The sequence below is a fragment of the Haemorhous mexicanus genome, chromosome 2 (genome assembly GCF_027477595.1).
Source record: "Haemorhous mexicanus isolate bHaeMex1 chromosome 2, bHaeMex1.pri, whole genome shotgun sequence".
Classification (NCBI taxonomy): Eukaryota; Metazoa; Chordata; class Aves; order Passeriformes; family Fringillidae; genus Haemorhous; species Haemorhous mexicanus.
In genome coordinates, this window is record NC_082342.1 from 118,914,123 (window position 1) to 118,926,787 (window position 12,665).

Sequence of the window (12,665 nt, forward strand, 5' to 3'; positions counted from 1 at the left end):
ATCTGTTCAATCCTTGTTTTCAGATGAACAGGGATGTTTCTGAACACTGAAATTGTTTCTGAACACTGAAACCATTTTATATTAATGCAGTCAGGGCAATTCCTTGGAGCACTGAGGTTTCTCTGTCAGGGAATTAAATCACCCTGGTATTGTCTCCTTACCCCTGAGATGCTGAGCCTCCCTCCCCTCCCCATTTTGCACCAAAACAAATATTTCTGGTTTTATATAAAGCCCTTTTGCATGCTGAAATATTTGATTTTTCTCTGTGCTCTCAGTCAGAAATCATAGTTTTTAATTCTCTCAACGCTATTTCCATCTCTTGTTGCTCCAACTGCAAAATATTTTATGAAGGGCATTGCCAAAAAAATTGCCTGTTTCATATCCTAGAGACTTTTCTCAAACTGACTGGCACTCATGGGTCTCTGCAGCTGTGGCTTGCATGGAATCCTGGCACCAAACCCTGTGGGAGCTGCAGCCTCTTCTCACACTCACCTGAAAAGAACACATTAAAAAAAAAGACTCTGTTCTCTCCCAGCAGCTTAAGGGGAGCTGAAATTTTTTATTCCCTTTGTTATCTATCAAATCCCTCCTTTTTCCTGAGACTGTCTCTTTTAGGCAAGCCACAATATACTTCATTTTTCAGCACAAGGTGTTACAAAAGTAAACACAAACAAATAAACACTCTGCAATGGTTACAGATGACTGCCACAAATGCATTCTGTAGCAGTCCCCAGCTTGGCAGCCATGAGTTAAGCCAACCTCATCCAAGAGTTTTCTTCTTCTGCCACTCTTTTTTTTGCTTTTTCTATCCATTTTTGTCTGCTGGGCTTCAAACTCATCCCTGATGTAAGTGCAACCTTCTTGTCCTAGAATAGTAAATTTTTCCTGAAGGCCATGTGGTTCTGTGGAGTTTCAACATGCCTTGAGAACATATCCAGCAATTAGTTACATTTAATATTTTAGCCACTTGATATTTTCATAGGAATTTTCATGCCTAATCCCTCAGTGAAACTCCAAAGGTGTTTTTGGCAAACAAAGATTTTGGTGAACTATGGAGATACCTCTTACAGATATGAGCAGTACTTCAGTTGCAAGGCTAATCATTCTTTTTCCTCAATTTTATTCTGGCTGGGGGTAATAATTTAAGTTTAATAGTGTAATTCATTCTTTCTGCCTTTCTTGTGACCAGCATGGAGTGTGTAAATCCCACTGGATTCCCAAGGCCTTGCTAACTTGTCCCACAATTCCTGCTATAAAACAAGACCCTCTGTCTGAAGGCATTCCTAGAGGAGCTCCAAAGCATGGAAATAATTGATTTAGAAATATTCTCACTACTTCTTTTGCCATGTTGGTGCAACAGGGAAATGTTTCAGGCCACCCAGAACAGGGATCCACTGAAAGAAATTTACAGCTCTCTTTGCATGGAAGTTCTGTAAAGCCAATTTGCCAATAATCTCCAGGAGAGTTTCTACATTTGATAGCCTCCATCCCTACTTTATTCCCTCAGAAACTATTCCTTGTCCAGCAGGGGTGGCTACCCATCCACCAGGGGGAAATGTAGAATATAATACTCTGATTACCTGAATTTTTGTGCTGTATTCTGGTTTAACATCTCTGCAGCTCTGTAGCTGTGACTGCTCACAAACAGCTGGGCCAGCCTTGGCATGAGGGAATAATTCAAAAGATTTCAGAGGATCTAGGAAGCCCAAAGCTGGAGACCCCATCAGGGCTTTTTAAGTCATTTGAAAGCAGCCTGAGTATCATCAGGCCATATAATAAAGTATCTCTGAATTTAAAAGTATTTATGTACTGAAAAATATTCATGGCTATAAACTATATATGGCTATTACTATATAAAATATTTAAAAGTCCATACAAAGTATGGACCAATAATCCAAAATTCTTTTAAATCTATTACAGTGAGCCATTCAAAATTTATTTATTTATTTATTTATTTATTTATTTATTTATTTATTTATTTTTCTTTAGTGTGCTTATGAGTATTTTTGGTAACTTAGCAATCTTTGGGTTAGTTAGCAATTTTATTTAATTGCTCCTGAGTCTTGTACTAACTGATAATCTTTACCTTTAACATTTTTGACTGGCAAAATTGGAGTTCACCAACAACCTGTACCTTAGAGTTTTCTTAATCTTAGGTAAAGAGTCTTTTCAATGTTTTAATTATAAGGATATTGGTTTTGTCTTACCAGGCCATTGTCTGATTTAATTTGGTTCTCACAGGTTCTGCTCTTTTTGATTTTCCAGGAATCTCCCTGGCCCACACAATGGGGATTACTGCATCCTTAATTCTCTTTGGGATAGGTTCAGATTGAGAAGTCAGTGTAATATAAAAATTGAAGTTTACATGTATTTAGAATCAGGGATTTTAATTCGAATGTCCCCTTTCTGAAACTTGATTTTTGCACTCAATTTTCCCAGTAAGTTTTTCCTTAATAACAGTTTTGGAGTGCTAGCCAGGTACAAAAATGGATGGGTTATTTACAATTTTCCTAGTTTGAACTTCAGTGGTTTGAAAAAGGGGCAGAGTTCACAAGTTCCAGTGGCACCAACAATTGTGATGGAGGCATCCCTAAACTTCCCTTGCATTTAATACTGAATAATTGATATTTAATGCTGAATTATTGGTGCCTGTGCCTACTCAAAATTCCAGGTTTTCATTTCTTGGGGTGGCTGTTACCAGAGGCTCTGCTGCTGCCATGAGAGGCTTTGGAGGAGTCCTGGGTTTTACCTGAGCATACTCCCACTTCCAATATTTATATTTATTTTGTAATTTGTGTATTGATTAGTGCCCAATCTTCCTAATGAAGAAGGAGGACCTGAACCCCTTCCCTTGTTACAGGACTCCTCCCTGGGGGTAAGAATTTTTTGCTGTTTTCTTTTATAATTGCTATAATTTCCTGTTTGTTTTTTTCCTGTTGTTTCTTTTCTTTTTTTGGATTTGCACATTTTGGTACACTGCCCATGCAACATCAAATAGTTTACCTGTGTTAAAACCATCCTTTTCTTGGATTTTGGTGGTTTTATTCTAATATCATCTGAGGACTGTCCTATGAAAACAAGAGCCAGGCAACTTTTACCTTCCTCCCAAATGTTTTCTTATCTCTATTTCTCTCTTATCCATGCCTGCAGCTGCCCTTTTCAGTTCTCTATGCACAGGACTTTACAGCCAAATCTTAAACTTTCTTTTTCTATTGACAATCTAAATACTGGTTGCTGTTCCACCAAAATATTACAAAACCAGGTTTCAAAATCTCTGTTTGAAAATACCAGAATGCCAAGTCCTAAAATACCAAAGTAACACATATTTAAAATATTCAAATACTAAATTCCAAAATACCAAAGCAACCCAGTTTCAAAATATTAAAATACCAAGTTCCAAAATACCAAAATAATTCTGCCTCAAAATACCAGAACATCAAGCTTCAAAATATCAAAGTAACCCAAGATATTCAAGATATTAAATACTGAAATACCCAATTCCAAAATAGCAGTTTTCAGGTGTCTTATGTGGGCAGGATTCCCAAACTCAAGAGAATGCCTCAATGTCACAGTGGGTTCCTACCTGTGTCCCAAATCAGTCTGGGGGAATCTGTGATTTTCTCCAGGAAAGCACCAGCATGGAAAATCCTGGAGCCCCAGGGGACACCAGGCAGTTGTCCTGTGTGGGTTCACAGAAATGGATCCAAAATGGGCAGGAATAAACTTCTCTAACTTTCTTTTTGTTGTTTCTTTTTACATAAGTTGCCAAAACCCCACTGGAGGCCTCTTTATCTGTTCCTCCACTGTCCCAGGCAGGTTTATCATCCTCTGGGCACGCCTCCACATCATTTTACACAGAAATCACATCATTTGAGCTTTTTGTTTGCCAGTTAGCCTTTCAGCTCTGTCCAGCAGCTTCAGGGGAGGTGGAAATGTTTGTTCTCTATGTTATTCATCATTGGGATTCCATGAAGAAGGTGGCCAAGGGCTGGGATCCCAATCCCAAACAGCAGCAGACAGTATTTTACAAGTCCCTATCTGTATTTTACAAGCCCCTACCTGTATTTTACAAGCCCCTATCTGTATTTTGCAAGTCCCTATTTCCACCAGGAGCACAAACTCCTTCCTCCACCCTGCCATGGGTTGGTTTTGGGATCCCTCTGTTCACACCTCCAACCCTGGTGGAACTCCTTTGTGTTTCCCAGAGATCCAGCCGGGGTAACTCCTGTGCCAAAGCCTAATTACTGCATCAGAATTAACCTGACATCTCCTTTAATGAGTGTAATTATCTGAACAGCACCAGGAGATGAGGGCTGTGTGCCAGATAGCTCAGGGAAAGCAGTCTGGCCTGAGGCAGAGGCAGGGAAGTAGGTCTGGAGTCCCCCTGGGGAGCAGGTTGGAAATATCAATTTATAAAGGAACTTTTCTTACCTTTTCTGGGGCAAAGCTGCTGCCAGGCTCAGCAGATGTCAGGCTGCTGGTGTTTTGCACCGAGGTCACACACATCAGCCAGGGAAAAACCCAAACCACAAATGATCAAAAGTGCTTGGGACCACCTGCAAAAGTCCTTACTTTGTGACAAGACTCAAAGAGCTGCAGCCCCAAAATCAGAGGCACAAATTAAGAGTGGGACCAGGAGCTCCAAACTCGGATCCTGCCCAGTTAAAGTCAGCAGGGCTATTCCCTTCTGCCTCTCCTAATCACTGACTGTAACATATGCCCTGGTATAAGGACTGGTACAAGCTGCTAACTCCCAATTTTCCTTGGAATAAAGCCCCTAAATTGCTTTTTCATAAGCTCAGCATGACACAGAGAAGGATTAAGCACACATAGATAATAAGAAAATGTCAAGAACAGCAGGAAACATTTATTTTTTTCCCTAAATGCAAGAGTTTCAGAGGAGCAGGGGCCAGTCTGGAGCTCTCCAAAATGACATTTCTGTTGATGAAATGGCTTCAGCAGTAACTGGCTCACCAGTTTTATGAATTAACAGTGTGCTCACCCAAACTGGCAGGCAAAAAGGGTGGAAACGCCCCAAAAAAAAGTGCAGGACAAAGTGAAAAACTTTTTGAGCTCTACTTTCTGAACCTTTTTCCCTTTGGTACCTCTCACCAGCCTCTGCTCTCAGGATGGTGTCTCCATCAGCAAGACAGAGCAAGGCACTGTTCCTCTCCTCCACACACACCAGCTTCTATCACCTCAGCACTGAGTTGCTGGGCTCATTATTTATGGCCAGATCCTCTCCCTTTTTTTTCTTTCTTTTTTTTTCCTTTTTTTTTTTTGGATTTTTTGTTTGGTTTTTTTGTTTGTTTGTTTGTTTCTTGGAGGTTTTTGTTTGGTCTTTTGGGTTTTTTTTTTTCTTTGATTTTGTTATGGTTTTTTTTCATTTGGGATTTTGTTTGTTTGGTTGGGTTTTTTTGGTCTTGATTATTTTCATCTCTCTGGTTTTTCTCCCATTTTTTCCACACTGCTACTGTGGTAGGAGGGGATTTGCTCCCCCAGTTCCTCCCAGGCCTGCTGTGCATGGAAAAAAGGGGTCTGAGGACTGGGTTTTATTTTAATCTTTCCATACTTAAAATGAGCCTCTGGTTCTCCAGAAATGTTTTCTGTCCAGGCAGTGGCTCTGTCACAGAGCCAGGGCAGGAGTCCCTGAGCCATCAATTAGAGAACAGATAGAAAAGGAGCATTACTGTTATGGATTTGCAAATCCCACTACGTGGCCTGGCTTGTGCTCTGTCTTTATGTTACTAATACCCATTTAGCTGATTGACCCTGTGACTCCAACAGCAGATTGAATTTTCTTTGTGGAAGGTTGGGCTGGCTTTTATTTACCACTTGGAGTTTTAATAAGGAGAGAATTAAGAATAATTAAAAGAAAAATATGTACAGTAAAAACAAGTGAAGTTATTAGTTTTCTAGAGAAAGAAAAATTAGAGTGAGATGTCACATTCTGGATTAAAATGAAATATCATTTACCATATATACAGATATATTCATGGCCAACATGGCCTAAACACTGGCACAGCTATAATGAGCAAAGAAATATTTTTCACAGCAATCAAAGAAAAACCATGGTCAAAAAAGGAGAAATTTTAAAATGTAAATTGGTTAAAATTCAGGTTTTAAAAATTCAGGTTTAAAATTGGTTAAATTGCTCAGTACCTGAGCAAGAGTCTCTTGGAGTTTCACTCCCTTGCCCTATGGTGCTATGAGGCTATTTCAGAAGAGAAATGACCCACAATAACTGACCCACAAAACTCCTTAACCTCACCCATTCTGAGGCAAATTTGCACCATTTCCTCCTCTGAATTGTATTTTCTGTGCCACAGAGGGCAGCTTACAGGTGGTTAACCACAGTCCCAGCAAATTGCATAAACTCAACTTAAACACCTCAGGCACAGGGGGAGTCCTGCAGGCAACACTCAGGAAAAACAAACATTCCTGGGCCTCCTCCACTCAGGAAAGTGTTTCCATCTCAGATGCAGAAGTGTCACCTAGGATATGGAAATTTCCACATAATTATTAAATAATAATAATAATAATAATAACAATAATAATAATAATAATAATAATAATGATGATGATGATGATGATGATGATGATGAAGTAGAAGAACAAGTAGGAGGAGGAGAAGAAGAAGAAGAAGAAGAAGAAGGAGAAGAAGAAGAAGAAGAAGAAGAAGAAGAAGAAGAAGAAGAAGAAGAAGAAGAAGGAGGAGGAGGAGAAGAAGAAGAAGAAGAAGAAGAAGAAGAAGAAGAAGAAGAAGAAGAAGAAGAAGAAGAAGAAGAAGAAGAAGAAGAAGAAGAAGAAGAAGAAGAAGAAGAAGAAGAAGAAGAAGAAGAAGAAGAAGAAGAAGAAGAAGAAGAATGGTTGCAATGGCCCAGACCTGGTGTCCTTGGGTTCTGCCTCTGTCCCCACCCAGATGCCTAAAGGAAAATCAAGATCATGGCAAGAGGGAAGGCCTTTGTGGCACAGGAATGTGAGGATGCATCTTCCTCCTTATTAAAAAGAAATCAAGAGCCATTAGCTCTTAATGCACCTTGATCTCATCCACCCAACATGAGCACTTGCTCATAACATCTGTTTTGAAAAGCCAAAAAAGCATCCTAAGACCTAAATGCAATTTTGCTCTCAAAACCAGTAAAAAGTTTGTGTCTTGGAGTGACTCAAACAGTTTGGCAGGAGGTGTCACTGCTCTGGTAATGTCACAGGAAATAAGTGCTGCAACTGAAGAGTCAAAAAGAAATATATTCCCAGGGACTTTAGCCAAGCTAAGGAAGCTTGCTTCTATTTTAAAATATCTGCTTGCTTTTCCAAGCCACCTGCAAAATTCTCTGGATGAATCCTGGCCCTAAAACACCCACAAAAATGTTCAGTTTGGGTATTATGAAGGCCAGATCCTTTTTCCAGGATGGAGAAGATGCTGCAGTGGGGGCTGGAGGCGTCCTGTTGGAGAGCTCAGACCATCAATGCAGGGACACTGCACAGGACACCCAGTGTAGTCCAGCCCCCACTGCAGGTGCTTTGTGTCCTTTTTAGGAGCACATTTGGACACTTTTGGCTTGCTCCACTTGCACAGGGGATGCAAACACAGCTGGCAGGCAGCCAGCCAAGGGCATCCTCTCTCACAGGCAGGGAAAAGAGCAGTGCCCTGGGGCACTCCCTCCTTCCCTCTCATCTTGGTAGTATTTTTTCCCAAACCTTCAGCCTAAAAGCCTTCTCATCCTCCTCCTGTCTCTGTCCTCCCTTCACCTGCTGAGTGCCAACCATCCCTCTCTGGATTTCTCCCCAATGCTAATAGACTCCTCTTCTAATGCTTCCTCTGTTCCTACAATACCACCAGGTTCCTTTTATCCCTAATGCTAATGGGCATATTTAACTTATTTCAGAATGGCCTCATGAATCAGCAATTTTATCCTACTTGCTCTATTCCAAAGCCCAGATCTCAGCACAGATAAGCAATTGTCCAACACGGGATGAATCAGAGCAACCTGACCCTGTGTAAACCCATGTACTTCATTGTGCTGCACAGGAATAAAACCCAGCTCACATTCCTCTTATCTCCATAAAAAAAGTAATGAGGAAATTTCTTCCTTAGGCTCTTGTTGCCTCTGCCAGGACTCCAAAAGTCCAGTTCTCTGAGAAATTCTGTGCCCCCAAACTAAATTATTTATTGCACCCTCTTTTACAAGTAGCACTGCTGGTTGTTTTTCCACATCTTAATGCAAAAGAGAAATAAAACTGGAAATGGTTATTTCAGATAGAATGAGGATCTTGCTCTTCTCCCTTGGAAACAGTCTCAAGATACATGAAGGAAGAAGTAAAATAGCACTGAAGAGAAGTGATAATTATGCAAGTTAAAAAAAAAAACATTCAAAATGGGAAAAACTGCCATTAAAGATATTCCAATACCACTCCTAAATCTTTGACTGCTGCTCAGTCCTGATGCTATCACTGTAGGATGAGGACCTGTCAGGATGTTACGTTGCAGATGGATTTTTGTCCAATTTAAATCTGAGGGAGTACTTGGAGCAGGTGAGCCTGGTGCTCATGCTTTGCCCTTTTGTTTCATTCTGCCTCTTGGCACAATCATTTTTTGGTGTTTGGAACGTTATACTCCCCTACAAGTTGAACTAAGTCTTTGCCTTCATGTGTCTGTTCAAGCATCAAGTCTGGTACTTTGGGAGGAAAAAAATCTTCCTGGGCAAAGGCACACAAATCCAGCCATGAGGCCCTCATGCTGGCAAATCCTTTGTCAATAACTTCTTGGCTTTAAAAGTGCTGATTATACACAGAAATGTTTGTGGGATCAGGGCCAGTGGAGGTGTTTTTAATTACTTACCTGTGACTTGTGGATCTTCTGTTTTTCAGCATTTGATCGCAGCAGGACAGAGAGGAGAACACTGCCCTGGCTTTGTCCTAACTGATCCTGGTCCTTATGAGGGGCTGCCAAAATGTCCCCCCGTGTAAAACACCCATAAAATCCGCCAAGTCAGATTACTCATGGCCACGTTTTCACCCCCAAACCAGTGCACGACACCCGTTTTACCAGGGGAAGGACATGGCAGTCCGGAGCTGGGGACACCCCTGGATAGGGAGGTCTGGATTTGGATGCCACTTTCCAGGAGGGTCACACCTGCATCCCCCTCTCCTCTCCCTCTCCCCACCCACCGCGGCCGCCGGAGAGTTTGGGAAAGTCGGAGCGGCGGCTCCGAGGGCACATCCAGGGCTGGAGGGAGAGAAAGGAGAGAAGGGAAGGGAGAGGAGAAGGGAGAGAAAGGAGAGAAAGGAGAGAAGGGAAAGGAATAGGGAGAGAAGGGAGAGAAGAAGGGAAGAGAAGAAGGGAGAGAAGGGAAGAGAAGAAGGGAGAGAAGGGAAGAGAAGAAGGGAGAGAAAGGAGAGAAAGGAGAGGAGAAGGGAGAGGAGAAGGGAGAGAAAAGGGAGAGAAGAAGGAAAAGAAGGAAGGGAGAGAAGGGAGAGAATAAAGGAGAGAAGGAGGGAGAGAAGGAGGGAGAGAAGAAGGGAGACCCTTCTCCCGCTCCTACCTGCCGCTGGCCAAAGGAAGCGGTGCCTCCTCACCCCGGGCGCCCGCAGCGCATCCTCCGGCGGCTGCGGCTCTTCCCGGCGGGATCGCCGGGATCTGGGGGGCTACAGCTGCCCGGTTGTGCCCCTGTCACCCCAGAGCCCCGCTGTGCCCAGCGAGGGGCTCATCCTCGGCCCGGCTCCGGAGGCAGAAGCGAAGGCAGGCGGCGATGCGGCAGCGGTAACCTGAACTCCCCGCCTGCCTCTTCCCTCTCCCCCTCCTCCCTCCCTCCCTCCCTCCCTCCCTCCCTGCCTCCCTCCCTCTCTGCCGTGGGTAACAGACCCACTGAACCTCTGCTCCAGGTTAGGAGCTGGCTGAAGATGGTTTTATTTGGGGTGTTTTGGACGGGAGGTGGGAAGCAGTGTCCTGCCGGGAGCTAGAAATGAGAGCAGCGGCGGCTCCTCCCGGCGCTGGGAAAGTTCGGCCGGGCGCTCCCAGTTACCGACAGCACCGCCTGGGTTTGTTCAGAGGAGGGACAGAAATCCCCCTCTGCTCCAAATCCCCCACTGAGGCACCGCCGGAGGGGTCTGATGGGAAATGACATCCAAGTGCAAAACCACGGCACCGGGGAAACGGGAAAGCGAGGAGAGCAAACCTCACCCGGCAGCCGCATCGGCGGGGTGAGAGCATCCCTGAGCGCCCTGCCCTGGACCCCCCTGTCCGCCTGGTCCCCGAGCTGGCCGGGCTCAGGAGAGCATCCCTGACCCCCTGTCCGCCTGGTCCCCGAGCTGGTCGGGCTCAGGACAGCATCCCTGACCCCCCTGTCCGCCTGGTCCCCGAGCTGGTCGGGCTCAGGACAGCATCACTGACCCCCTGTCCGCCTGGTCCCCGAGCTGGTCGGGCTCAGGACAGCATCCCTGACCCCCTGTCCGCCTGGTCCCCGAGCTGGTCGGGCTCAGGACAGCATCCCTGACCCCCCTGTCCGCCTGGTCCCCGAGCTGGCCGGGCTCAGGACAGTATCCCTGACCCCCTGTCCGCCTGGTCCCCGAGCTGGCCGGGCTCAGGACAGCCCTCATCGCCGAGCCTTTGCTTCAGGGCAAAGTACGAGTCCAGGTAGGACACCTGATCCCTTCCCAGCTCCAATTCCAATAGCTGGAGCACGTGGAGAGCTGCTTTTACCTTTCTGAACTGTCCCCTGGTGACAGTAACCAGCGGCAGCTTCTCAGCACAACAATTATTGAAGCAAATGGCTCCGGGGGAAAGACATTTCTCTTCTAAACGCTGCAAGCTACAACAGGAAAAAACCCCCAAAAACCTCCCAGACAAACGTTACGGGTAAAGCCTCACATTAAATAGCAAAATACCCAGGGACGATGCACTTGGAATTTCCAGCGAGAAAATACTCGCTTTGATTTGTCATTGTCTTTTTTTTTTTTTTTTTTTTTTTTTTGAAACAGGTTGTTAGAGCGCAGCACAAGAAAACACGAGACAAATCAATCACTGCGAGCTGCTGGCAGCTCCCTTTCTCCTCCCCCTCCACTCCAAGGCTGGAGATGGAGAGATGTAGTTAAGGAGACACACAGAACGCTGTTTGCTTGGTGTACTCTGCAGGAGAAACACGAGTGAGAAGAGAGGTCCAGATCCACTTCCAGATTTGCTGCAGAAAGGACTGCCCCAAAAGCTTTTTCTTTTTTTCTAATTATGCAAAAAATCACTCCAGGGTGGCTTTAGTTTCCTGTAATGAGGAAGCATTAGCTAAGGCACCTAAGAATGCCCCTGCCTCCCTCTGCATGCATGACTCTCTCCTTTGTACTCCAAGTTCCTAAAAAAACCTCGCCTTTCATTTTGGGAAAGTGCTAACACTTCCTTTGTCACAGTCTGACCTACAAAGAGCTACTGAACACACAAAAGCTTCTGCATGCAAATTATCTGCCCTCCACCTGGAAACGAGTAAGGTTTGGGCATTTTCCCATGGAGAACAGGAGCACAGTGCTGGGGCCCCAACCCCTGCCCACATCGCTGCTGAACATCATCACACTGCTCACTGGCTGCCATCAGGGCAGCCCTAAAATGAGAATCATGGAATCACAGAATGGTTTGGGTTGGAAAAAACCTTAAAGATCATCCAGTGCCACCCCTGCCATGGCAGGGACACCTCCCACTGTCCCAGGCTGCTCCCAGCCCCAGTGTCCAACCTGGCCTTGGGCACTGCCAGGGATCCAGGGGCAGCCCCAGCTGCTCTGGGCACCCTGTGCCAGGGCCTCCCCACCCTCCCAGGGCAGGATTTCTTTCTCATATCTATTCTAACCTGCCCTGCTTGAGCTCAAGGCCATTCCCTCTTATCCTGTCACTCCACGCCCTCGTGAAAAGCCCCTGTGCAACTCTCCTGTAAAGCATTAACTCAGAGGGGTTCAAAGGTCTCCCTGGAGCCTTCTCTTCTCCAGGCTGAGCAGTGCCAGCTCTCCCAGCCTGGCTCTGTAGCAGAGGTGTTGTTGGGTTTGGTGCTGAAATGGCTCCTCAGGTGTTAGAAATTCTCTTTTTTCCCAGCCCTGCGACCGAAGAAGAAGTTGAGATTCCTCAGCTCTGCTTTTCAAGGTTGTTTATTTTCTCTTATCTATCACATTCTTTTTGGACCTGTGGAAGCCTGTCCAGCAGGTTCATGGCACACTGACCACCCTTGGGGCAGTGTGAGCTTTTTTTACTCAGAACTACATGTACTTTATTTACAATAATTTTCCAATACCTATCACCTATGTTAGACAGTCTGTCTCTGCTCTAAACCAATCCAGAAATGCCACCATCACAGCAGAAGATGGGGGACAAGAAGAACAAGGACAGGACATGCCCAGATTCCTTCTTCTTGCCTCTTGAACCCCCACTCTAAAAACCCCAAAATTCTATTTTTTCACCCTGTGACAAATTCACTGTCATTCTACTCAAACCCTTGTGCCTTGTAACTCCTCACACAAAGTTGGTAATTGTTTCCATGGGCTAAAATCAAAGTCACAGGTGTTTGTGACTCTGTGCCAAGGTCTCTGAGCCCCCTGCCAGAGTCTCAGGTCCTCCAGGGCAGCCAGAGGAATGTCCTGGGTTCTGACAAGGTGTTCCAGCCCCTCATCCTTTGTCCCTGCTCCAGACTCAT

At 44.9% G+C, this 12,665-nt stretch overlaps 2 protein-coding genes across 5 annotated transcripts in view; one reads left to right on the forward strand and one right to left on the reverse strand.

The window, feature by feature from the left end:
* The window catches only part of B3GALT5 (beta-1,3-galactosyltransferase 5), a 39,437-nt gene that overhangs the window by 8,807 nt on the left and 17,965 nt on the right, over positions 1-12,665 (reverse strand). The window contains exons 1-3 of one of the 4 annotated variants that reach the window (XM_059840113.1): positions 9,546-9,787; positions 6,391-6,494; positions 4,432-4,556 (exon numbers count right to left, since the gene is read on the reverse strand). The exons of 1 other annotated variant lie outside the window; for it this stretch is intronic. The gene's annotated coding sequence lies outside the window, so the exon portion shown is untranslated. Of the gene's footprint in view, positions 1-4,431; positions 6,495-9,545; positions 9,788-12,665 lie in introns of those variants that run through there. 2 more of the 4 variants (XM_059840112.1, XM_059840114.1) reach the window with 2 other exon arrangements.
* Positions 1,191-11,149, forward strand: LOC132324228 (uncharacterized). Its single transcript, XM_059840329.1, has 5 exons — positions 1,191-1,199; positions 6,623-6,979; positions 9,683-9,763; positions 10,574-10,636; positions 11,135-11,149. Exons 1-5 carry the CDS (start codon positions 1,191-1,193, stop codon positions 11,147-11,149), a joined length of 525 nt encoding a protein of 174 aa, XP_059696312.1.

Bases quoted from the DNA above. Each gene is read 5' to 3' on its own strand.
- LOC132324228 (XM_059840329.1), top strand. The intron at 6,980-9,682 runs GTGAGGATGCAT...CTGTCACCCCAG, and splicing joins GGCCTTTGTGGCACAGGAAT to AGCCCCGCTGTGCCCAGCGA. The intron at 9,764-10,573 runs GTAACCTGAACT...CTGGTCCCCGAG, and splicing joins CAGGCGGCGATGCGGCAGCG to CTGGCCGGGCTCAGGACAGC.